The sequence below is a fragment of the Rhipicephalus microplus genome, chromosome X (genome assembly GCF_043290135.1).
Source record: "Rhipicephalus microplus isolate Deutch F79 chromosome X, USDA_Rmic, whole genome shotgun sequence".
In the NCBI taxonomy this organism is placed as follows: Eukaryota; Metazoa; Arthropoda; class Arachnida; order Ixodida; family Ixodidae; genus Rhipicephalus; species Rhipicephalus microplus.
In genome coordinates, this window is record NC_134710.1 from 383,128,478 (window position 1) to 383,156,139 (window position 27,662).

The 27,662-nt window shown below is 47.9% G+C and overlaps 1 protein-coding gene across 3 annotated transcripts in view; it reads left to right on the forward strand.

Moving 5' to 3' along the window:
- The window catches only part of Tsc1 (tuberous sclerosis 1 protein hamartin), a 118,280-nt gene that overhangs the window by 58,946 nt on the left and 31,672 nt on the right, over positions 1–27,662 (forward strand). For all 3 annotated transcript variants that reach the window (XM_037413361.2, XM_037413362.2, XM_075880055.1), the window contains 2 exons: positions 12,116–12,246; positions 21,355–21,451. In XM_037413361.2, coding sequence (XP_037269258.2) covers positions 12,116–12,246; positions 21,355–21,451 — 228 coding nt within the window. The remainder of the gene's footprint in view (positions 1–12,115; positions 12,247–21,354; positions 21,452–27,662) is intronic.

A 27,662-nucleotide genomic window follows, 5' to 3' on the forward strand; every position in this document is an offset into this window, starting at 1 on the left:
GCCCGCTACAGCTATAACGAAACATTGGTTATAACGAGCAAATAGCAGCAGCCCTCCAATTTTGTTATAACGAGGTTTAACTGTAATAACAAATTACGGCCGCCGCCTTTCTGTACACATGAGAAGTTACTACAGAAAAGATAGCCTATATCTTGGTGAAGTACACGCGGAAAAGAAGCAAGAACAAATTGCAAACGAAGCGAGAATCGAGGGTGGTACCATGTTGCGGAAATAGTCACGATCTTTTCTGGGCGACAAGTAATTTTTTTGTTTTCCTGGATATCCAGAAACCTGCCACAGCAAATCCTGTCGTAGTCGCTCGAAAATTGCGGGGGCACGTGGTTGGGCCTTAAGGTTTGGTATTTGCAGGAAGCGACTGTCGGTTGGTGCGGGCAGTTTTGTGACCTTCGCTCGCTGTGTGCTTGTCAGCTGCAATGTCTCTACGCTTGCACTGTTCATGAAACCTGCTGTTGCTCATAGATAATTAAAAAGGTTCAGCTGATTATTCTTAGCTTTCCAGATATCATGCTTGCAGCTGTTCCAACGACACGCACACGGTATATGTATTATGTGGCACATGTATATTTATTTTGCCGGGCAACTACTTAGGGATCCGATAAGTTAAGCTTCTCCGCTCTACTGCACCGTTGAGCAGCATTTGCACTCTCCTTCTCCATGGCTATACCATAGTGGCAAACGGCAGTCAGAGGCGCTATCAAGCGGCTCCAGCGCAATGTCAGATGGCGACTGCACAGGAAAGGCGCGCGCGTCGGCGTCCATATGTCTACCAAGACTATGACGGCACTCCTCTGGAAAGCGCACACCGGCGGCAGCAAGTCGCGCGTGGCCGCAACCGAGTGCAAGAGAAGTGCCGCCTCCGGTGCGTGACACCACTGATCGTCTGCACAGCGCATCGAATTGCGCGCACACCGGCGGCGAGCCGCGCGTGGCGGCAGCGGAGTATCACTGCGCATGCGCAGACCAGTGCCACGGGAAATTGGCTCAGCGAGGCCAGTGTAGCTAACGATACAAAAGACTGTGGACGTTCCACGCACAGATGGAAACAAAAACAATACGGCGTGCAGCAGCGCGTGAAGGGGGGAGGGAGGGAGCTGAGTTGACCGAGGTTGGTCGGGATAATAATAGTAAAGAGATCCAACGAGCAAGGAGGCCCCTTGTGTCATTTAGCGAGACGGCAGTAAATGAATGTAGGGGGTGAGTTCATCACGCAGGGAATAAAGAAATCCGAATTTTGACAACTGAAATTGAAGGTGCGTTGATTATGCGAGTGCGTTCATTGCACGAGTAAATGCGGTATGTATTCCTTGAAAGGCATTGCACCTAGTGCCGAATGTTCCTCAGTTGAAAAAAAAAAAAAAAAAGGTTTTTCTATTATAGTTGAAGGCTGACAGCGACAAAATCTTTGTTGCCATAAAGTTCTCCAGATTCAGAATATGTAGGTATAGAAGACATGCTGGTGAACCTTAAATTTTTATTGATCAATCAATAACTTGTAAGTCTTTTTTCAACCTGAAGAAAGAGACAGGACAAAAAGCTAAAACAGCGTGACAGGAGTCTTGCCCCCCTTTCGCAAATAATAGTAGCATGTTGCAGAAATGTAAAGAATAAATGCTACACACTTAAGACAGTATGCAAAGAAAATACCACTATGTCATTCAAAAAACTGAAAGTATGTATCGTATTTTCCAGTGTATATGGCACTTTTTTTCCCAATATTTTCGCTGGTGCATATTGTGGTGTACACGTATCCCGACGGAGTACGGCCACCAGCGTGGGTTCGGTCTTAGCGAGCCGCAGGGCACGCGTTAACCGTCGCCGTGGCGGGAAACACGATACTGCTCAAGTCGCAACACTTTATTGTGGCAACACCAAACGCAGTACAGCCCGTTGCAAATAGGCGCGGCGGGAAAGCAAGTAGGCTTATCCACGCCACGGGCACAAAGTACTACACAGGGGTGCCACGAGCACGTCTCCGCGGTAAAGGTGATCCACGGAGACACCGGGACAAAGGGCCCGGTTGCTCGAGCGAGGGCAAAGGCGCTCGCGTTGGCTTCGAAGGGAGACGGGTCGGCGTAGCTAGGCCACGCACTAGGACACCGTACTGCCCTTTAGCGAGCCGTGAGTACGCAGCGGGGCAACAAAAGGTGAGCGTTCGCATCGGGCGCGAGGCGCCGTCAGCGAAGTCCGACGAGCCCCGAGCGACGGGACTCGACGGACGGAAAAGAATGCGTGGCTCACCGTTTGAAGTCCCGGACTGTACTCGCTGCTCCCGACGCAGCGCGCGAAAACCTCTCGGGAGGCTCCCCGCGCGGCGCCACAGTCAACATCCGCTACCGGGTGAGGGAGTTAAACGTCACTCCGCCCTTCCCAGCGCGGCAGACGGCAAAGGAGGGCAGACATGTCGGGACATGAGAATGGAGGCGGCAAAGCCCGCGCAAAGGCAGCGGGCCAGCCTCAATTCCCACATCCCCCTCTCCTAAATTTGCCCTTTACCGGTCTGCAAAAGGCAGCCGGACGTCACCCATGCAGTTAAAATGACACTGCTATGAGCGGTAGCTAACCTCAGTGCAGCCCTGCTACTGCTGCTTAAAAGAAATATGATTACAAAGGAGAAACAAAAACATAAATAACAAAATAAACACACGACACTATACAAATACTGCAGAAGGGAGCACAGAAACGTGGCACTAGTGTTCGTGGTGCTGAAGGGGGATAGCGTCCACTGCGCGGAGGGGCGGAAAGGCGTGACAGTGTCCGCTGGGTGCGATGCCCGAGTGCGAGGTCACAGGTACCGGAAGGGGGCTCACTGATGGCTTGTTGCTGCTCTTGATAAGCCGCGAGTCCGACGAAAGCCGCTTCGGTTGTTCGGAGGCCCCGCATTTCCGGCTCGATGACGAAGCTGGACGTTGCGGGAAGCCGGGCCTCTCCGGTGGTCAGGGAGGCCGAACGAAAATTGGCTGCGAGGCGCCCTGGCGTTGGCCGGCAGCATATAGCTGCTTTCAGCTGGCCTCGCGCAGGAGCCATGGTGGGAACGGCAGCACGGCTTCTTCGACGGCGGCCGAGAGCAGAGCACAGCCAGACGGTCTGATGTCAATGGGTCAATGCCCCCCCCAGCACCTCCAGTGTCCGCATCGATGGGGGGGAAGCCGACGCACACTTCGCGGGCTCGCACTGAAGCGTCACGCACTTACACACGCACAGAAGCACGCACGCACACACACCGCCGACAGCTGCGCGAGCGTAGGCGCAAAGCGTCCTTCGTCTCTCTCTCTCCCGGCAAGCACCGACACTCAAGGTCACACACAGCTCCCTTCGCGGTAGACGAAACGAACGCGGAAAAAAAAAGTAAAAACAGAGCAAAATGACACTCAAGATCTGGCAAAAAAACACAAAACGCAGATAACACTTAATAGTAGAAAAAGAAACATAAAATACACATGAACACTTGAAAAAAAAGAAACACTGGCAGCAGACACGGCGGGGTCAACTTCTTTACGAGAAAAGGCCGTAAAGAAGCTAACCTATACTGAGGCTAGACAGTAAACTGAGGGCCTTCGGTTGCGGAGAAGTCCGCCGTCCGGCGCGAAATCACAAAGGTGACCGCTTCCTCAGCTTATACCAGTGCGGGGTCCGAATGCGGTCCGCCGCTCCGGGTGTGCCCGTTGCTTGCGCGAAGTGCCGCAGGGCACTGGCGCAAGCTCGTCAGACCATGACAAAGGGCTTCAGGTCTGCGATGTGGGCACGGCTGAGTTTTCCCAAAGGGGATCTTTCAGCTAGTATGCGCCACGGACGCTCACTGACAATCGGTTCATAAGACCGGGCGGCTTTCCAACCCTTGGCTCAACCGTTTGTCAGACGTGGCAGGCACGGAATAGCGATAAAAACCACGCTTCGTGCCGGGCCAGGTCACAACATCGCTCAGTTTGCAAAAATTTTCGAGCCACTCAGGTGACCGGCCATGGATTCGTCGTGAGAGGATCGCAACAGTGCGGCTCTCAGACTTGGGCATAACCACCTTAAACGGGTCGCTGGACTCGTCGTCAGTGGCTATATATTTCAGCAGGAGCCCGTCATGGTCCAGCAAAATGAATCCGCCGGGGACTCAGCGACACACGCTGTTTCAGCCCCCTAATCGCGCCCGCCGCAGAACAAGCAGCGTAACGGCGCACCGCGCCTCGTCAAGACGGTTTAACGGCGCCCGCCGCAAAGCAAGCAGCGTATACGGCGCTCCGTCCCTCCGAGACTCGAAACGGATCACTCTGCTGAGCCTTCAGTAGCTCTTCGCTGCCGAAAGCAATTCCCATTCTCCCAAATGGGGGAGTCTGGTATCGCGCCCACTCAGGACCGCAGCAACCGCCGCGTGAGTCGGCGTTACGGGTTCGCTCTCGGCCTCGTGGCCTTCGGAAAGCTCCCCCGCTTGGCCGCTTCGCGGTGCGCCGCTTACCTGGTTAGCAGCCAAGGTTTGTCCGCATGGGGACTCACCCTCCTCGCCGAATGGCGGCGAAGCTGCTGTTTCGCCCCCGACGCTTGCATGTGCTAAGGCACCGCGAGCGGCCGTCGCACCGAAATCCAGGTTCTCGGCAGACAACAGGGGGCACGAGATAGCGCGTCAGCTACCACGTAGGAGTGTATTCACCACAAAAAAGGGGTGACGACACAGGCGAGCGCCGAAGGGCGCCCGTCGATAGAGGCGGTGGCCTCTTGGTGCAACGCGGCATGCCACGAAGCAGACAACGTTCGGGTAGGGCAAGAGGCCCATTCCGAAGCGACGCGCCATCTCCAAAGGGAGCGGCTAGGCGCCTCGTGTTGTCACCGCAATAGGGGGTGCCGACACGGACGGGCGTCGGAGGCGCTTGTGCGTAACGTTCGGGTAGGGCAAGAGGCCCATTCCGAAGCGACGCGCCATCTCCAAAGGGAGCGGCTAGGCGCCTCGTGTCGTCACCGCAATAGGGGGTGCCGACACGGACGGGTGCAGAAGGGTTCCCGTCAATAGAGGCAATGGCCTCCGTGTGCAACGCGGCATCCGCTAAAAAGGGACAGCGGACAAAAGTCCCGCGAAGCAGCCATGTTGCGACGAGCCCGAATCGCGCAGGCGAACTGACTCGCTAAGAGCAATCAAAAGCTAGAGCTTTTGATACCGCGTTGGGCGCCAGTGTGGTGTACACGTATCCCGACGGAGTACGGCCACCAGCGTGGGTTCGGTCTTAGCGAGCCGCAGGGCACGCGTTAACCGTCGCCGTGGCGGGAAACACGATACTGCTCAAGTCGCAACACTTTATTGTGGCAACACCAAACGCAGTACAGCCCGTTGCAAATAGGCGCGGCGGGAAAGCAAGTAGGCTTATCCACGCCACGGGCACAAAGTACTACACAGGGGTGCCACGAGCACGTCTCCGCGGTAAAGGTGATCCACGGAGACACCGGGACAAAGGGCCCGGTTGCTCGAGCGAGGGCAAAGGCGCTCGCGTTGGCTTCGAAGGGAGACGGGTCGGCGTAGCTAGGCCACGCACTAGGACACCGTACTGCCCTTTAGCGAGCCGTGAGTACGCAGCGGGGCAACAAAAGGTGAGCGTTCGCATCGGGCGCGAGGCGCCGTCAGCGAAGTCCGACGAGCCCCGAGCGACGGGACTCGACGGACGGAAAAGAATGCGTGGCTCACCGTTTGAAGTCCCGGACTGTACTCGCTGCTCCCGACGCAGCGCGCGAAAACCTCTCGGGAGGCTCCCCGCGCGGCGCCACAGTCAACATCCGCTACCGGGTGAGGGAGTTAAACGTCACTCCGCCCTTCCCAGCGCGGCAGACGGCAAAGGAGGGCAGACATGTCGGGACATGAGAATGGAGGCGGCAAAGCCCGCGCAAAGGCAGCGGGCCAGCCTCAATTCCCACAATATATACCATAAAAGGCCGCATATAGCTCGGACGCGCATATGGTCTTGGGGGTAATTTGGGGATAGCAAACGCGAGAAAAACTTTATCACTCGAATATAACCAGAGTAAAACGGAAAAATGCATTTATTGACACACTTCATTCATCGTCCTCGTCGGACGCACTATCTTTCCAAGCTCTCTTGTCGGAAATGTTCTCCCACAGCACATCATCCTCAGTGCCATCAAGTGTGTTCGAGATGGAGCACTTTTTGAACGCGCAGCAAACGATCGCATCGGGAATGCAGGCTCAAGCCTCGACTAGCCTTGAGCACAGCATCGCTGGCAAGGGCTGTTTCAGCCGTCCGGCAGGGGTAACTTCTGGTTTTCCGGACTTCATCCATTTCACGTACAGGTGCTTGATATGGTTCTTAAATGCCTTATTAAGACACACATCAAGCGGCTGCAGCTCTGGTGTCATCCAGGTCGCACAGCAGTCGCTTTACGAAGTCGGTCAGGTGTCACCGAAACCATCAAGCATCAAGGGAGTCCCAGCAGTGCTCCGGGCCGTCGACACCTCACGAACTTTATCCAGTCAAACACAAGCGATTCGTCCATCCACCCCTTGTCCTGGCAGCGGACGCTGACATTTTTTGGGAACTTCTCCCCCTTCGGCAGCGTCTTTTGTTTGAATACCACGTAGGGTGGTAGCTTGCGACCGTCTGCAGTGCAGGACAACATTACAGTCACCCACGTTTTTTCATTACCAGTCGATCGCAGGATAACTTGCTTGGAGTCTTTTTGATGCACTGTCAGCGCCGAGGGCATATTCAGGTAGATCGGCGTTTGATTCCCCATTGCCGATCTGGCCCAGCTGAAAGGGGACAGCTTTTTGCAACGCAGTTAGATACTTCTGAAACTTCACAAGGTCCTCCTCGTAGCTCTTTGGTAGCTTCTGCGAGATCGACATACGCCGATGCAGGGAAAACCCGGCACCGCGCATGAAGAGAGACACCCAATGCTTTCTTGCTTTGAAATTTTCCGGCTGAATGCCTTTATCTCAGGCGACCTCCCTTGCCTTCGCTTGTAGCAGCTCTTAACAGCGAGAGGTGCAGCTCGCTGCTCCCGCACAAAGTCTGCGAGTTCTCGTTCCACGTCAGGAAACGCTTCATTTTTCGCTTTGCGGCAACTTTTTCGGTGACCGCTGCAAGCAAAGAGGGCGTCCTTCTGCTTCTGCCAACCGTGAATACTCTGCTCATTGACTCTGAAATGCCACTCCGCAGCACAGTTGTGAATGGTTTAGGCAGTAGCTATAACTTTCCTTTTAAAGGCAGCCGAGTACTGCCTGGGCGGTGCTGACATGGCGTAAAATCAGAGGAGCAAAATCGTAGCCATCGTTATAGGTGCCAAATTGAAGCAAAGGCCACTGAGCACTGTTTCACGCGTGGGTCTGTAAGACTAACTAACGCCTGCTACCACTGCTAATACTAGCTAGCGCAGAAGCGTGCAAGCACCTGATGACAATGATAGCGCCAAGCTATGCCGAAGCCAAAACTCAATTTCGGCCAGAAATTCTTGAGATCTGCATATAGTACGAGGCCAAAATCGCGTACCCTAAAATCTAGAAAAAAAAAAACAGGCTATACGCGGGCTTTTACGGTACGCAAGAAGTCATGTGATTCTGCGAGACCACTATTCAATATTTTATCCACAAGTATGATAAACTGAGCGTGAGAGCATTCTTAAAACGATATTTAATCTTGTAACAGTGAAGCCGGTGTGGTCTTGGATGTCAGCTATTTGCTGTCCAAGCACTGCGGTGACCGTGAAGAGTATGGCTTCACAAATGCCACCACCACCACACAAACGATAGTGTTGTTCAAATTGTTTGTACTTAAATGAGCCATTAAACCCAGGGAATTGAAGCAATAAGTAAAGGGCACCACAACATTTCATTGTAACCTAATAGCCCCCACAGTACCAGCTGCAGTAACGAAAGTACTTGTTATCATCATGATCGGTTCTCGCGTGAGGCTTGTGGGGTCGCAATATGAGAACCTGCTCTCGAAGCAAACAAAAACGGCAGACATAGTCGGACCAAACTAAACAACACATCTATTGAAGTTTTACATCGACTGTATTGTCAGTCGAATTAAATGCATCACTAGGGATCAACACGCCAAACATACATGCCTTATACAATATTCCAATATACTCACTCAACATAACAAAAAGTGACGCAAAGGCGGGGTCGCTGATGTTCGACTCATTGCTGCAGACCCATGAGAGACGTCCCGGGGTCACGGCACCCAGCGGGACCTCCTCAGGAGACAACTGTCCACCGCGCCTCTCATGTCTCGGGCCGCCACCCAGCCTCAATGGGGCGCCACCTACCGCTCAATTATCATCATCATCATCATCAGCCTGACTACGTCCACTGCAGGACAAAGGCCTCTCCCATGTTCCGCCAGTTAACTCCGTCCTGTGCTTGCTGCTGCCAATTTATACCCGCAAACTTCTTAATCTCATCTGCCCACCTAACCTTCTGTCTCCCCCTAACCCGCTTGCCTTCTCTGGGAATCCAGTTAGTTACCCTTAATGACCAGCGGTTATCCCTGTCTACGCGCTACATGCCCGGCCCATGTCCATTTCTTCTTCTTGATTTCAGCTATGATATCCTTAACCCCCGTTTGTTCCCTAATCCACTCTGCTCTCTTCTTGTCTCTTAAAGTTATACATACCATTTTTCTTTCCATTGCTCGCTGCGTCGTCCTCAATTTAAGCTGAACCCTCTTCGTAAGTCTCCAGGTTTCTGCTCCGTAGCTAAGTACTGGCAAGATACAGCTGTTATATACCTTCCTTTTGAGGGATAGTGGCAATTTACCTGTCATAATTTGAGAGTGCTTGCCAAATGTGCTCCACCCCATTCTTATTCTTCTTGTTACTTCAATCTCGTGGTTCGGCTCCGCGGTTACTACCTGCCCTAAGTAGACATTTACTTATATCTCGTGGTTCGGCTCCGCGGTTATGACCTGCCTTAAGTAGACATAGTCTTCTACAACTTGAAGTGCACTATTACCTATCTCGAAGCGCTGCTCTGTTCCGAGGTTGTTGTACATTACTTTCGTTTTCTGCAGATTAATTTTAAGACCCACCTTTCTGCTCTCCTTGTCTAACGCCGTAATCATGAGGTGCAATTCGTCCCCTGAGTTACTCAGCAATTCAATGTCATTGGTAAAGTGCAGGTTACTAAGGTATTCTCCATTAACTCTTATCCCTAACTGTTCCCATTCTAGGCTTCTAAAACCTCCTGCAATCACGCGGTAAATAGCATTGGGGAGATTGTGTCCCCCTGCCTTACACCCTTCTTGATTGGTATTCTGTTGCTTTCTTTATCAAGCACTATGGTAGCAGTTGATCCCCTGTAGATTTCTTCCAGGATGTTTATATATACTTCATCGACGCCCTGATTCCGCAGTGTCTGCATGACGGCTGATATTTCTACTGAATCAAACGCTTTCTCGTAATCTATGAAGGCTATGTATAGTGGTTGGTTATATTCTGAGCATTTCTCTATTACCTGATTGATAGTATGAATGTGGTCGATTGTTGAGTAGCCTGTTCGAAATCCTGCTTGTTCCTTTGGTTGATTGAATTCTAATGTTTTCTTTACTCTGTTAGCAATTACCTTTGTAAATAGCTTGTATACTAGAGAGCAAGCTGATCAGCCTGTAGTTTTTCAAGTTCTTGTCATCTCCTTTCTTATGTATTAAGATGATGTTAGCGTTCTTCCAAGACTCTGGTACTCTTCCCGTCAAGAGACACCTCATAAACAGGGTGGCTAATTTTCCTAACACAATCTCTCCTCCATCTTTCAGCAGATCTGATGTTACCTGATCCTCTTCAGCAGCTTTGCCTCTTTGCATGCTCTCCAAAGCTTTTCTGACCTCTTCTATCATTACTGGTGGGGTGTCATCTGGGTTACTGCTAGTTCTTATAGGTCTTGGTTGTCCCGGCTACTATACAGATCTCTATAGAACTCCTCCGCTATTTTAACTATCCTATCCATATTGGTAGTTATTTTGCCTTCTTTGTCCCTTAGTGCATACATCCGATTTTCGTCTATCCCAAGTTTCCTCTTCACTGTTTTGACGCTTCCTCCATTTTTCAGAGCGTGTTCAATTCTGTTCAACGGTTAACCCCAAACGTGATCTATTCGTGAGACACATGTGTGCCACGTGGTGCAACCGACTTTACAGGGGGTTCAGCACCCCAACAGTAGTCACTGTTTGCAGTAGTTACTGCATCTTCTATCTTTCAGTCATCATTCACGTTTTGCATGCGTGAGTGTAGGTGTCGAACGAGTGGCACAACTGTTGTTTGTGTATTTCCGTAAAGCCTCATTACGGGGTATAAGCAACACTTACAATATGCTGGAAGGTACTTGCAATGCCACGCAAGAGAGTTACTCAGAAGCCGACAACAGCAACCCCATGGTGCCGCCAACCGAGGCGTGTACCCTAAAACAGTGTACCCTAAAATGTGGCTTCAAATCCTTTTGAATATTGTAAAAATGGGAATATAGGTCAAACCAGAATATAGGGTGACCCTCTTAACTATGAATCGCCAAAAAAGAAATTTTTAAAAATCGCAAAGTATCGCGGCGCACTCTTACCTTGGTAAATACGCAATGCAACCAAGTGCACTGTGGTGACATTTTTTTTTTATGTGGGCACTAATCTTATGTAATTAAACGACAAAAGGCCACAAAGTGCTGTCACTCAGACTCGTCCGAACTTGAGTCCGGTGATGTCAGTTTTGCACTAGTAACATCCCAAAGGACGTTGTCCTCCATTCCATCCAATGCATTACTGATACAGCATTTCCGGAAAGACGAAAGTATGCCACCTTGGCGCAAAGCCCTTCTGCTTCGTGAATTGCCGCACCCACGATGACAATACCTTGAATTACATCCTTTTGAGCCCAGTCGTGTGCTATCTCGAGAGCTTTCACGCAGATGCACTCTGCTGTTACGGGTAGCGACCTTCCACGCAGCTTCCGAACCAATTTGGTGAGTAGTGTTTCCAGTTTGGGACGCACTACTGTCCATCCACGAGGAGGAGGAGGAATAAACTTAATTGTAAGAAACCAGCAGGCCGGGCCTAGGCCTCCCATGAAAGGACGTCAAAATGAAGGTTTTTTTTTTTTTTTTTTTTTTCTGCAAGATATGATGAGCTGCTTTTTCCTCCTCCAGTATCGAACGCGTTTCTTCGAGGCACTGAATTCTCGTCGTGCCACCAGGTTGCCGGCGCTTCAGTGTACTCGATAACTTTTTTTTTAAGCCTATTGTAAACTGCCGTCGGCTACCACTCATTTCTTAAGGAAATAGAAAAAAGAAAACAGACTTACAGCAGATAACTGAAGCAAAATGGCATTTCTAGTACACTGTATGCCTTGCCTAGCCTTGCCCAATGGCGCTGCTACTGATGCTCACAATGGCAATGGAGGCTTTTGACTTCAGCTGCCCATTGTGGAGAGACTTGACCATTTTTTTCTGCAAGGGTCGACTTTTACTGGCGTTTTCTTTTTTTAATTCGACCTGTATTACGGTTATTACGGTAAGTATTGCTTTTCTGCGCCTCAGGACAGTGTTATTTTAAAGTTCATACAGCTGCTTAGAGATATTCAACGCCGCCTGGGACTACACATTTTGCAATGAACGTATTTGTCATGCATCGTTGTGTATTACGATGTTGGCAGTGTGTAAAATAGGTGCCCCTTACATAGGTTCTTTTTTTTTCTGCAGAAATCGTAAAAAGTAGGGGTGCAATTTATACAAACGTGCCATGTATGCACTGGAGAATATGATATAGATACATATTTATAAATTCACGAATGAAAAGCTGTACCTAGGAATGAAAATGTGGACTATAGGTATATACATTTTTGTACCCGATACACAAGCATATATACACACATGTATGCGTTGTCTGGTAATATGCTGCATGCAATATCAAGACAAGTGAGAAAAAGAAAAAAAGAGAAATATCATACACAATCTTAGTCATCTCTTTGGTACGACTGGCAAAATAGACCTAATTGGAATTGCACAAAGGATTAAACTCTACTTTTGCATGAAAGAAGAGACCACAGTGTTTGTCTAGCAATTTTCCAATGCCCTTGGGTCTCATGAGTCATGACACGAGTCTTCTTTTTTTTTTCCCTGCAGAAGGACCAATTGTTTTTGACTGAGCTGGAGAGCAAGCAGTACAAAGAAAAACTGAAGCAGTGTTCGGAAGATGCCAAGAAGGAGAAGGCAGAGCTAGGAGGAGCCATCAAAATGCTGGAGAGTAAAATTGCGTAAGCATTCTTGTTTTCTTTTTGGTTGGCACAATTGCAAAGCAGTGAGGAAAACTACAGGCTCTGGCTTTGCTACAGTAGGGTGTTATGAAACTAGCAAGGGGCGAAGCATGCAGTGCGAGCGCCGGTGTGACGGAAGTTCTTGTGGTAGGCTTAAATGCAGATGCTTTCTTTCTCACTCTATTTTTTTTTATTTTAATCCTAGGATTTATCTCTTTACTGTTGTGTATGCACAACAAGCTACAAAGCACTGATTTTCTTCACACTGTCGCATTCACCATAATTTCTATCATGATGGCTTAGTAGCTATGACTGTACCAGGACACAAGAATACCGGTTTCATTCCCAGCCACGGCACCTGCATTTCGAAAGGAGTGAAGCGCAGAAATACTTGGGATGGGTGACTAGTAAATGTCAGGTTTGAAGCGAATCTGAAGGGATGGGCGAATTGGTCGAATAAGTTCGAAGGGTTTGAATAGTATGGATCACATGTTAAGAAAAATGAGCATTTTCAACAGGGCCCAACTAACTTGCACAACTAGGCATCTGTGAACATGACGTTTTGGTTCGAAGAGAAAGCAGCTGTGAATAGTACTACTAGCAAGATTTGTATAGCATTTGGGTGCAGGTTATAACTGGTACAATACATTGTGTTTAAAATTTACAATACTTAGTGCATATGTAATATGGTTTTAAATTTTAAAATATTATTAATTGAGGTGAAGGTAATGTGTACAGTTGCCCAAATCCTCGCCTATCATTTGCAAGCACCAACCTTGACTCTGGAAAAGCCCCCTGATGGGGGTCTTTAAAAAAATAAAACTGAACTGAAAAAAGGCCAAGTGCATGCCATCATACCACATGTCCAAAAAACAATTTTTTGAAACTTCGTTCCATCATGTGGCGCTGACACACAGTAATGTCAACGCTCTGCACAGCACTTAAAAGTCAGGGCGACTCTACATTAACCATGAAGTGTGGCTTCGCGGCAGTTTGGATATCTTCTGGGTAGGTGGTGCAGCATATTACCGCCATGCTGCAGTGAAACCACATGTGCCCAGCCACGGCACGGCAGGGGGTTATACAGTCAAATTTCACTACAACAGAATTGACGGGATGTGTGCAAATAATCATTAATGCTGAATTATGTTGCAGTGAAATTTAATAAACAGACCACAAAATTCAATAAGACCTGATGATTATGACTTGTCCTTGTCCTTTGGTTTTAGCAAGTGCATGCATTGAACTCTTGCTACTTCAGACATTCCGTATTTAGTCGCATTATGAACCCACTCCCCACCTTGGTTTTTGAAGAAAGAAAAACAATTTTAATGTATTTGTTCATTTTAGTTTGGTGTGGTAGCCAGTCTTACTAACTATCGAAACAATGTTAAATCATACAATTGTATGACAAAATAACGATGCAATAAAAGTCAAAACATAATTTCGCAGCCATGCTGAACAGTTGCGAGCAGCGCGAGTATGGCGAGTGTGGACGATGTCAGTCAAAATTTAAAAGTTGCAAGTTTTGTGGCAAGTGCCATCTGATAACTGCGAAAGAAACCTCTTAGAGCCACACAAGCACGGTGCCACAAAAAGCAAAAAAAAAAAAAAGTGCGTGGCCTCCAAGAGGGCGGGTGCGTGGCATAGAAACACGCCACGTGCCCGCCGTCTCAGGGGGCCTTGCAAAGTGCAGTGATGGAAGTGCTGCTCCAAACTGCTCCAAAAGAGAGATGCTGCTCCAAACTGTGATTTTTGTCGGCAACTGCTCCAAACCTGCTCCAAATTAGAGCTGGGAAACTGAAAACAGTGATCTTTAATCGGGTGTCACTTTACAGCTAGCCTAAATTGAAACAAAGACTGGCTGTATATTAGCAGATGGAGAATTCTACGTGTACTAACATTGTGAATATATACCGTATTTACTCGCATAATCCTCGCACTTTTTTTGCCGAAAAAGCGATACTAAGTTGGGAGGTGCGAGAATTACGCGGGGAGAACTTTTCACGAGAGCGTACCGAGCGAGGAAAAAAAAAACGAAGTGGCAGCAAATCAGGATTCTCACACCAGCAACTAACAGCAAGCTTTGAGAAGTACTAATTAAGAGTTACCTCAACAATAAAAGCAGAGATTCAACACAAGGCAAGATTTATTTGAGACTCAAAAAGTGCAAGCAAATAGTCGAGAATTAGAATACCATACGCAAAGCTTGTGAGCGTTGCGGGCGTAATGGTAGCGTTCGTCGCTCAACAAGAGCCCTCAAAAGGTAAGCGTAGGACGTCAGTATTGGGCTTATGGCTATTTAACAGAATCGTCCGCAGTTTCCTTCTGACGAAATAAAGTTTACCATCAATCCCAGTTTTAGGCCCACGGCAGGCCCAACGCATCTTGGTGGCTTTCAGCTGCCGTCACCAGTAGCGATCACAAAACTCGTAGACTCCGAAGGGCCTACCGGCAACCCTGTTGCCGTCGTTTAGTGCCGTTGTCATCTATCACTTGCAACTTGAAGCAGCCGTGTAGCTTCAGTATCACACCATAACGTGCCAAGATTACCGACACAGCATACAAAACACGCCGCAACGCGCACTGGCCACTTCGGCTTGGCTTGGATTGCATTGAATTTGCATGCAATAGTATGCTTGATGCTTAAGAGATGGCGCCAAATGGCGCGCGCTATCATCATCAGTGGCTGGAACGAGCAGACGACATTATTGCGGCAGTTTTCGGGGGTGCGATAATTACTCGAGGAAAAAAGAAATCGTATTTTTCTTGGGCGATGTGGGGGGTGCGAGAATTATGCGAGCGCGAGGATTACGCGAGTAAATATGGTATATCTGACAAGCAGACTATTGTGAAATTCGTGCGAGATTCGTTCAGCATCATGATGATTACTAACTGCCGCTTTGATTTCTTTGGTGTGTGACTGAATACATTTACCACTCCAAGTGCTTTTAAGGGGGGACATGGGTCTTTAAAATTTTTTTTCTGTTTTTGGCGCAATCTTGACCAAACCTCACCATCTTGGACAGTTTTTCATGCTGATTTCAAATATGTAATTGTTTCTGAAATAGCTTCAGTGGATAAAAAGATATTAACATCTGTAATTTAATTAATTATGCTCTTCATTGGGGGCTTTTGGCAACTTAATCAAGCCAGATCCAAAAAATAAATGCATAGCCCCAATGCTGAGGGCTTTCTGTATGGGGTGATGCTATTTTTATTAATTTTTAGGCATTATATAGATAAGAAAACAGACCAGCACTTACAATGGATATTCTGTTCAATTTTCGCTCATTACTATCCATAATTGTAATTAACAGTATGCTTCTAGAGTAATCAAAATAGCATCACCCCATAGGTAATGTTATTACAAATAAAATGATATCAAGTTTGTCATTCTCAATCAACAGTAACATATAAGAAAAACCCCTAAGGTTTAGTGTGGTGCACAAAAACATCGAACTGAGAAAAACGCATTTAAAGTTTCTAATAACTGTAACTTTTGCTAAAGTGAAGCTAGAGCAATAAAAATGGCACCGTTGTATAGCTCTACATTATGTGAGTATGGCTGTACCAAATGTGTCAATGCACCTTCCCAAAATATTTGCCACAGCTCATTTAAAAACTGTGTACTGGCCGTTGAATCAGTATAAGGAACCCAGTCTACAACTTTGTGGCTGTTCTAGTGCACTGAAAACCAAAGGAAGACGCATGTTATATATAAAAACATCGCCCTTTTATACCTAAAACACTATTTCAAGTAAAACACACATTTTTGTCCCAGACATCCTTACAATTCTACAGCATGCCAGGGCTGTATGTAGTGTCTCTTGCAGGCTTATGTCGCTTTGCAAGTGTTGCCTTTGTTGAACTGCTCTGCAGGTGCTCCCTCCGCGATTTGTGAAGCCTGGTTTTATCCTTTTCAAGGCTACGACGCATGAAGAGATTTCCTGCACTGTAGCCTAGCTTCTCAGCAATTGCTTCATTGCTCTTCGTGGCCCCCTGATTAAAGCGGCTGATGGCTTCAGCCACTGCTCTTTCTACGCTGCGCAGTGAGGCATGGGTGGTCTTGGGGACTTGTTGCCAAATTGTAGCGTGTAAGCTCTCACTAGGATTCTGGGCAATAACAGGCATTTCCGACAGCCCGTTGTCGTCAGAATGCGCTGCCTCGGCCATCTCCGGCGTTCTCGGCGGCACGCAGGCCGCTCCCTTCTGCCGCGCATTCCACGCTCGCTTTCGTTTCCTGCCGAAAGCTTGACGAGTGTTCTTCTTCAGGCGAGCTTCCCAAGCCATGCCGGCGAAATGCAGAAAGACGTATACATCGGCGACGTCGGTACACGAGCGGGTAGCAGACGAGATAACACGCACGAGAGCAGGCGCCGACGGAGCAAAACCAAACAAAAAAAAAAAATGAGCAACCGTGGCCGCGCCGCTGCGCCAGCCAATGGTAAGCGCGAGACTGGGGGGCTCGCCGGCGCGCGCGCGCTCTAGCCAATCAGCGGTCCGGCAGACGGCTTCGCAAAACGGGGGAGGGCAGTCGTTGTGTTGGAGCTACGCCATTTTGAGAGCCTGCAAAACGCGCACAAAGGAACCAGCTTCAAAACAAGCCCAAGATGGCGGCGCGCGCACGAAGTTCGAACAAATTTTCTGTTTTGCGGGTTGTTTTGCGACTCCCGTGATGGTTTGAAAATAGATTTTAACCTATTTTTTTATCGAATTTAGCGTTAATAATTTGAGGAGAGGTGCTTATAGGTTCAAAGATTCGAAAAATGCGTTTTTCTCAAAATCGATTTTTTGGCCATTTTTTACTTTTCAAAGACCCGCGCCCCCCCTTAACTCATTTATGCCACTAGAACTGGCATTTGAAGTGTATATACTTAGTGTTTAGTGACCATTCATATGCTTAATTGTTTCATGCTATTTCAAGTGATTAGGTTATATACAATATGTTTGATAGTTATTCATAATTGCAAGAAGCTTATATCACGCTTTAAGCTCTGCGAGTCGTTTAGAATATTTTGCCATATGTTCTGAAAACATCAATAGTTGCTTCGAACTAGCATTTTTTTCTTCTCCAAAAATACTTACAGCTGCTCCAAAGCACCATTTTTTCTGCTCCGGAATTCACTCCAAAAATCTAAATGTCGCTTTTATCACTGAAAGTGAAACCTCACGCAACGCGCCGACGGCATGTCATGCACTTGAAACGTTTGAGCGCCGCCATCCGACGCTGCATTTTTGTTGTCGGGTTTGTCATAATGAACTTAGTTGGGACACCTGCTGCACAAGGCGCATTCAGCTGGTACACTAGCCACAAGGCTAGCTTTAAACTTAAAGTTGGTGGAGCATGTGCTGGAGCGTGGGAACTGAGCGGCTGGACGACACTTTGGCGTCGATCCAGGCCCGTTCTTTATGGGAGAAAATAAGAGCGTCGGGCTACAAAAATGATTCGTCGCGCATTTTGCGGGCCAAAACAAGCAAAATTGTCATGCGAAATTTTCGCTCTTATAACTCGTGTTCCTTTTTCTCCTGTGTAATAAACTCTCCCCCCATATTGGCTTCAACTTTTCTGAAAAAAAGGTAGGTTTATTACGGGAATAAATACGGTACTCGGCCGCACACTGAGTGAATGTATTTTCCACATATAACACTCACAAAATATACAGAAAATTTAGAGCTAGACTCTAATTACGAGTTATACACAAAATTCAATGTTGGCTTCACGGCACACCTTCATAGTAATGCAAGGAAATTGGCGTTGTGTCAAAATAAGCGGGTTTTTTTTCTTCCGTGGTTTGTGGTCGAAGCTGCCAGTTATATTGCAGGGGCACATTATACAAAAATAAAACATGATATTCAGACTGCCCTTGGAGCTTGCTGGAGCTCCACACTACTATAGCTTTAAGCAACTAGGAAATCCCCAATACTTCGCACCATTTTACGGCCTTATTGGCTTTAATCGGCTGTGTTAGTTTCGGAGCGTATTACCTATGGATGATCCCGAGGATAGCCACCATGGTTTTCTGTGAAGCGGTTGCAGAAAACAGCAGTTCTGTTTTCCATTAGTGCTTTCAGAACTGCGTCGTTGCTACCTCTGATCACGTCTACCACGGTTTTGTCCACAGTGTTGCTGTGAGCAGCATTGCCTTCAGTCAGTGTGGGTTGGATATGCACATACTTTCATGGTTGCTTAACATCATGTCAACCCTAGCACATTTGTGTTCACAGTGGTTGTGGCAGAATGTACCGTAAAAACCGGAATAGTATAGGTCGAACCACCAAACTTTGAATCTCCGAAAAATAAGTTTATAAAAAATCGCAAAGTATCGTGGCGCACCCTTACCTTGGTTAAGACGCAGCGCAACCAGCTGCACTGGGGCGACTTTTTTTTTTTTTATTTGGACACTAATCTTATGTAGTTAAATGGCAGAAGGCGACAAAGTGCTGTCACTAACACTCGTCCAAACTTGAGTCCGGTGATGTCCGTTTTGCACTAGTAACGTCCCAAAGGGCATCATCCTTCATTCCATTCAATGCATTACTGATGCAGCATTTGCGGAAAAACCAAAGTATGCCCCCTCGGCGCAAAGCCCTTCCGCTTCATGAGCTGCCGCATTCACGATCATACCTTAAATTGCACCCTTTTGAGCCCAGTTGCGTGCTATCTCGAGAGCTTCACGCGGATGCACTTCGCTGTTACGGGTAGCGATCTTCCACGCAGCTTCTGAAGCAATTCAATGAGTAGTGTTTCCAGTTTGGGGTGCACTGCTGTCCATCCACGAGGAGGAGGAGGAATAAACTTTATTGTAAGAAACCAGCAGGCTGGGCCTAGGCATGAGGGGACGTCAAAATGAAGTTTTTTTTTTTTTTGGTTGCTGCAAGATGTGATGCGCTGCTTTTGGCTCCTCTAGTATCGAACGCTTTTCTCCGATGCACCGAATTCTCGCTGTGCCAACAGGTTGCCATGCACTTCGGTATACTCGATAACTTTTTTTTTTTTCTTAAAGCCTATCGTAAACTGCCATCGACTACCCCTTATTTCTGAAGGAAATAGAAAAAAGAAAACAGCAGACTAACAGCAGATAACCAAAGCAAAATGGCGTTGCTAGTACACTGTATGCCTTGCATAGTCTTGCCCAATGGCGCTGCTACTGATGCTCACAATGGCAATGGAGGTTTTTGACTTCAGCTGCACATTATTGTGAGACTTTCACTTTTTTTTTTGCCAATGACCGGTATATAAAACGAGGGTCGACTTTACATTGCATTTTCTTTGTGTCTAAATTCGACTTATATTCTAGTTTTTGCAGGAGTTCTGCTTGGACTAGGTGCGCGCTTCTTGCGCATGTGCCTTAATAACGCTGGGGTTGTCATTCACTATTGCAGGGCTAGTGACAAAGAGTGGTAGTTTTGTTTTGAGGGCTGTGTCAAAAACTGTGCAGGAATATGAAACTATGAGTTTTACAAAAATCAGTAAATATGCACTCCCTAAATCGTATTATTCAGTTCTGTTGAAAAGTAAATCACGTTATCCATAATACTTCATGTTAACTCTAATACAATCGATCCCGGATATATAAAACTCTGCTTTATGAAACAGTTGAGAAATCCCCTTGAATTTCTCATGCAAAAGTGTGGAACCGGTGCACCCCTGTATCGAACTCCTGCACAGCAGGAACTCCACTATATAGAACGCTGTGCCACGCCGAAGTCCAGAAAGTGCATTTTTCCTAGCAAATACTGATCAGTTTTTGGCCGTGTTCAAACCAATTTCTATCACTTTTCACGCACAGGTGACGAAATGGCGGTGTTATTCTATCACGCGGATCGGGCTTGTTGCACGGTGCTTGCGAGTGCACATATATGTTCGGTGCATGATCTGCAGGTCTGAACGCACAGGCATAGTGCTTTTCAGAAAGACCAATTGCCGAGGACACCAAAATGAGAATGTGAAATGACTCGGCGATCTAGTTGTAATGTTCATAGTTCCCTTCCTTGTTAGTGCACAGTGGCATGCGAGCCTGAAAAGCATGGCCATCGATATGTGCAACCTCGTGACATTTTTTAGTGTTTTCTCTTTCAAAACACGTGTCTCTGAGGCTACGCTTCTTCTAACTTTCTGCATCAAATCAGCTGAAAGCGGCGGCTGCCAGCTGCAAAATCACAAGTGACATCGATATTGCCCACTTGTCGACGGTGAGAACTCGATGTTGTCTTTCGCACCTTGTGGACTTGTGTACTTCTCACCTCGTTCCTGATAAATCTTCATTAGGAAGTTGAACTTAACGTTGGCCCACATGTAATGATAAAAGTCGTGGCTGGCGCTTGGAGCGAGGTCAAGCAAAGCACCGTCTTGAACTTTCCTTGTGGGCCAGATGACAAATTTGGGTGCAGCATGACCGCTGACAACGGGGTACGGTGCCTCAGTGATTTCTACCACTTATCAGACTTTCCCGGCACCATCTCGGAGAGTGAGCGGCTTCATCGGTGCAGATGATGACACAGCTGTTTCTGACTGCATCGATACCAAGATTTTGGCTGCCGTGGCCAGGTCTGTGGAAGTATGCCCGTGCGGTTATGAATAAGCCAACGCTTTTCGCTGCCCCAGCTAACCAACATTTTGCCGAGCTATTTGTAGTGGCGTTCTGCTTCAAACAACGCTGTTGTGGCCGAAGGTGCTGAATTAGCTTACTTGAAAAGCTTCAATGATATTGAAGATGACTAGAACTTGACGATGTGCTACAAGCTAGGCCAACCTATGGACTATTTTCATGCGAAATAAAGTATGGTAACCTGCAGTTTACACCTTGTTCTTCATTATACTGTGAGTGAATAGTTACGTTAGCACATGTTAAGATTTTCGAGGTTTGAAATGCTTCAATTTAGGCCTTGAATACGTATATTTTGTATTTTGAATTATTGATATATCGGACTATTTTGCGATCCCCTTTGAGTTTGATACATCCAGGATTGACTGTACTTAACCAAAAGGCATTTTTCCTACAGGACGTTGGTTCAAAAAAGGGGAAAAAAATTGTTTTTCCCAGAAAGCTTAGTATGCTGCATAGCATGAATGAGATATCACTCTAATTGTGGTGGTTGACGCAGGGAGTTGCAGATGAAGAATGAACTTCTGACTCGGGATAACAGGTCAATGGTCGAGCAGGTGCGCCACACTGAATCAGCAAGAGCCACCCTTCAAAAGGTGGGGGCACTTCGTTTTTGTTTTTGTTTTTTCCGTTAACCGCACTCAAATTCCACTCCGAAATCTCTATGCGTTATGTCGCAACATACTTCATTTTTGACTGAGTGTGAACTATGTAGGACCTAGTAGACATCGTCAAAATTTTTATGTTGCAACATTTGTTACAGGAATTCGGGAATTTAAAAGTGGCATCACCACTTTTAAGAAGTGTTCTCTCTTTGCAATAATGGTGTTTTTGGTATTGCAAAATTGTAAAGTATCAGTATGTGAAAAATTATTTTCTTTAAGGTCCCCTTCAGAAAGCGCAGGTGATCAAATTGAATCCTTTGTGCACCTACCATGTAGCGTGCTTCATAACCATATACAGTTGAACCCCTTTATAAGATGCATGCTCTGGGCAACAATTCTTGTCTTTTGTATGAGATAGCTCTTATAAGCAAGGTACCTCGTGTGCATTTTTCTATGAGCCCACATTTTACTGTAGACGCATTGGTGTCTCTTATACCCATTAGGGTCTTATATCAGTGTCTCTTATAAAAAGGTTCGACTGCAATTATTTTGGATGGGAGAAGGGGAAATGTGGTTGTGAATTATAGAGAAAAAAAAATGCAATACAAGTTTTTCCATTGAATTTTTGACATGTACAGCGATTTCTTCACACATCAAACAAAATTCATATACGTAGTACATCAGTATTTCTTCTGCAACGTGCCTTTATGCGACTTGTACGGACAGTGTTAAGGGGGAACACGGGTCTTGGTGACGAAAAAAACGCCAAAAATATCTATTTTTCAGTTTGGTAATTTTCGTTATCTTCATATCATCCCGCACCTGCCAGCAAAAAATGTACTAGAAATGACGCGTCGCTGAGCCAAAAAATGTGTTTTTTCATCTCAGCACTTGGTCTCGCTTACGAAATCGCCGAAAATAGCCTTCTTTTGCGTTGCTCGGATCGCGCTAACCACTCATCGGATCGCGTCCATCTTAGTCTCGTTTGAAAGAGCTTCTGTTGAGCTCACTTTCCCGCCAGGAACGAACCTTCAATGCTGCAGCCAGTCTGTGCTACCAGGCAAAAACAAGCGACAAAACCGTGTGGTATTATTGGTCCATAGCAGTCACGTGAGTGAACAGCGGCTTGTGATTGGAGCACGGGGACTAACAACACTGGTGATCACGCGTGCGCGGCTGCAAACACGTGCGTTGTCACCACCATTTTGGAAGCTTTGTAGTTTTGCGATCGAAATCGAGATGCTGAACCGTGCTCAAAAGTTTCGCACACTTCACAAATTCGGCAAGCGACGTAAAGAATGTGCTGTGCAGCCCAAGGAGTCATCGCAGCCAGCGCAGGCTACATCGGCAGAGCAGAGCGGGACAGGAGACCAGCAGTCGCCGCGATGCAGCAGCCCGACACAAAAGCAGCCTTCGATCGCTACAGCTTCTAACAGTGGTGACACACGCTCAGAGTGCCATAAATTATCGCAAGTGCCGACGAAGATATTTGCAGATCTCAGCGGAAGAGCGCAATGGATTCCATGACGAAGCGGCGTTGCAACACAAGCAATTGTGACGGAATCAGCTGATTGCGGTGATACTTTAACAAGGCGCCAGGAAACAACGCCGCCGCTTGTTATTAAGACAGCAGAGAATGCTGCTGCAGTAGATCTCGCAGCCGGGGAAAGTGTGGCGGTGACTGCGACCGCTGCCTGCAGTATTTCAAGTATGCGCGATCGAGCTGCGAGGATAGGCGTGACTTTTTTGACATCGACTGACCGAGAACTCATCGAGCGTCGCGCCCTGCAAAAAGCAGCGAAACTTTCCTCGGTCTCGGCAACCGACCGCAAAATCAGTGTTCTCGCGAGCCAGCGCAGCACCGAAAATTTGTCAGCCCCGACGTATACCATGGTGGACCTCGATATGGTGAACAGTTTACTAAACGAACATTCTGCTTCCCGAGTGTGCCGTGGTCAGTTGACCATCAAACGCGATGCTCGTGAGTACGGCGTAGCCGTTAAGCTGAAGCTTTACTGCAGCAACTGCGGAGAAGTTGGTTCGAAATGAAGCTTGCGACGGGTTGGTGGTAGCAGTAACTGCAACCCATTCGAAATCAACGTTCGCACGGCACGTGCGGTTCAGAGCACTGGTAATGATCAGACAGCTCCGAATGACATCTTCGCGGCTATTGGTGTTTCACATCGGGGCCTTCACACGAAAACGTACCAAGAGTACTTGAAAATGAAGCTTCAGCCAGCAGCAATGAGAGCTTGTGCTGAACATTTGGCTAAGTGTGCCACAGTAGTAAAGTGCTCCTACAAGGACCTCAATTTCCACAACCCCGAAAATATTGCCGTCTCTTTTGATGGAAGCTGGCGCACAAGAGGACGCACCTCTCACATTGGAATAGCCACTGTGATATAAGTTTTTTCAGGCCATGCACTAGACTATGTTGTGCTTTCTAATTTTTGCCTCAGCTGTGAATGTGGTCCAAAACCTGAGAGCCCAGAATACTCTGAATGGAAAGCCAAACATTTATGCCAGAAAACTACCTCATGCAAGGCTGACCAAATGGAAGTACAGGCAGCAATGATTTTATTTCAGCGCTCCCTTTCGCTTCATGGCCTCAGGTACACCACCGTGCTTTGTGATGGTGACAGCCGGTTGTACAGTGCTGTCAAAAAAGCTAAGGTGTACAGCTTCATCAATGTTGAAAAAGAAGACTGCTCGAACCATGTGCAGAAGCGCATGGGGACTACGCTTCGGAACCTCATGTAGAAACACAAAGGGGACAGCAGCGAGCGCATCAGTAGCAAGGGCTGCCTCACGGGTGACCTCATCACAAAATTGATGAGTTATTACACTGGGCTTTGAACTTTGAAATCTCATTCTGGGAATGTGGATGACGTGCACAAGGCTGTGTGGGCTACGTATCATCATGTGATATTGTGGGCTCTCGACGAGGTGAGCGCCTCGCCATGCTCTTGGAGTGAACGGACACAGCAGACACGGTCGGTGCAAACCAAACAACATACATACACATTTATTTATCTAATTTACAACGACGATATCGTCCACCGAATTGATACATAACTCGTTCTCGTTATGTAATACGCTAGGACATCGTTACACAATAACACGACAAACACACTAATACACCCAAGGCGGCGGCGCCAACGCTTGACTTACCACGCGGGCCCCCAGCGTCGCACGTGGGCTGTCTCTAACGTGGGCCCTCGGTGCATGGCACCGCAGGCCCACGTTAGAGACAATTGTTTGCGGCAACTGCCACGCGCAGAAGAGCCTTGCTCAACTCTCGCCCGCCACCAAGGCCTGTCTTCCGCCAGGAGTCACCGCCGGTGCTACCACTCTACCAACAGTGGTACTCAACGCGAACACACCACCTATTGCCCGGCGGTTGTCACCCGAAATGCGGCTTTGGGGCGAGACACGTGCGCCACATGGCGCAAACAACGTTGCAGGGGGTTTCAGCACCCCCACATTCCCCCAACCTTAAATCGAACCACATCCCGAAAACAAAGATCAGCTGCACAAGTTTTAACAACAACAAAAAAATGACATCGCCTGTCCATAATGTCCTTGCACCACGACACCGCCTCTGGTCGACACTGCTGCACTGTCTGGCTCGACTTCACCTCAGTACCGGCCCCGCAACATCAACGTTGCCGTCGGCGCGACGAACTGTCGCTAGCGCCGACGCGTCTTCCAGTTGTGACCAGCACTCACGAGGGCGCCGGACTGCAGGCAGTTGCGCAGGTCCCAGGCATCTCCATCGCCCGACCTCACAACACAACCGCATTCCTGGCCAGCGACGCTGACGATGTGCAGAAGACAGCCGGCCGTGGATGACATCCTTCCCGCTGAATACACACACACAAAAAAAACTCGAAAGAACAATGGAGCAGGGCCTAGGGAAGGGAGCTTCAGGCTTTTCGGCCACGTGGTACGATGGTCAGTACGGCTAGCTAATACATGGGCGGCGGCCGAGACGCTCATCAAAATAAAACACAAATCACTTTTCCGAACTCGTGCATCGCAAGATAAAAAAAAAAGTGAAGGAAGCAGAGCGCAACACTTCAACGCCACGATCCACCTAGTTGTGCCTCGTGCGACAGGTGGCTGCGCAGAGCCTTACTCCTAATGAGTCGCTCGGCAACAACCGGCATCCACCCAGCACCCAGCCTAGGCACAGAAGAGGCAGCCGCGAGGAGACATCCACTCTGTGAGGTGGCCCCATCGCTCGCCGCACACAGCAGCTTACCGAGCTATCGGCGTCCACCGCCCTGGGCGGTGTCACGATGCCCCGGCGTCGCGCCGCAATACAAGTCAGCAATGACGCCCGGCTCCCTGAGCCCAAAGTGATAAAAAAAGCTATTTACAGAAAATCGGACCACCCACGAGGCTTCCGTACTCACTCGCTTCGGGCCTGGCCTACAAACCACGTGCTCTAGGCCTTGCTCACCCCAGGATGCAGACCGCATGGCTCTCGTCTCAATTCAACAACGTTTTTGAAAACTAACAACACAAAAAAAACACTTGCGTGCAGAAAAAAAAATAAAAACTCGAGTGCCAACAAGTTCAAACACATCCCAAAACCAATATCTTCGCTTCTCAAGAAAGCACACCGCCGACGCTATCAAAGAAGTCCCCCTAAGCCTACTCTACACCCACTCTAATAAAGCTTCTACCAAACCACAAGAACTGTCGTCCGATACTCCAAGAGCTCCACGTTGGGCAGCCAGTGTGGGGTCTCGACGAGGCGAGCGAGCGCCACGCCATGCTCTTGGAGTGAACGAACACATAGACGCGGTCGGTACAAACCAACAAACACATACACATTTATTTAACTAATTTACAACAATGATATCATCCGCCAAATGATACATCAATCGTAATTAATACGCTAAGACATCTTTACATGCAATTTTCATACACTCCAAAACATTGCAAACAAACAATAACACATCCAAGGCGGCGTCGCCAATGCTTGACTTACCACGAGGGCCCCCCCGGCGCGCAGGCCCGCGGTGCCACGCGCCGAAGGACCAACGCTAGAGACAACCGTTCGCGGCAACCACCGCGCGCAAAAGAGCCTTGCTCAACTCTCGCCCGCCACCAAGGCCTGCCTTCCGCCAGGGGTCACCGCCGGTGCTACCACTCTACCAACAGTGGTACTCAACGTGAACACAATGCCACCTATCGCCCGGCGGTCATCACCCAAAATGCGGCCTTGGGGCGAGACACGTGCGCCACACGGTGCAAACAACTTTATAGGGGGTTTCAGCACCCCCACAACATCCACTGACGAGAAATCAAACCACAGCTTCTGTCCACACGATCCCGAGTCTTGGTGCAAGCATAATGCAGCCATGGCAAGGAATGAGCCCATCCCAAAAAGCAAGTACAATTTGCCAGAGGCTGTGAGCAATGTACTGTGTCCTGTTTATGAACGCTTGTTCGACGAAAAGCTCCTACAGAGATGCACCAGAGGGAAGACGCAGAATTCGAATGAGGCCTTGCATTCGGTCATTTGGAGCCTCTCAGTGAAGGACAAGAACGCGTCATTGTTTGCCGTTGAGACTGCCATGACAGATGCTGTTATGCATTTCAACTTAGGGAACAAGGAATCTAGTTCGCTTATTTTGCGTGAACTGCAGCTAGATCAAACATGCACAGGCAACCAGCGAGCGGTTGAGAAAGACTATCGCTGTGCCGTCGGCTCGGAGAGGAAACGTGCATCTTCAGCGGCGTTCCAGGCAGTTGCTAAGAAGGAGAACAAGCAAAAGCCTGCTTCAGACTACTCCGCAGGGCCTTTCTGAGTGATTGTGAATACAAGTGCTGTGGCTTTCATGCATGAAATTTTCATTTCCAGAACTATTTCAGTTTTGGGGGGTTTTCTCAAATACAGATTTTTGCATGTTTTGACTGTTTTGACACAGTGGGATAAGCACTGTGTCGCTAATACTGATTCGATTTTCTTGATCATTTTTTGTTTAATTGCTAGGGTATTGAAGTGTGCAAAAAAACCTCGATAAAATGTTTAAGGACATTGTAAAATTTTGAAATTTTCCAGAAATCACCAGTGAAAATTCAGAGCTAAGAGACTGCGACATAAAAAACTTCATAACTTTGGGTGAAATTTAGATACTAGTATGAAATTGCATATTGGCACTATTTGAATATTCAGCAATGTACAGGT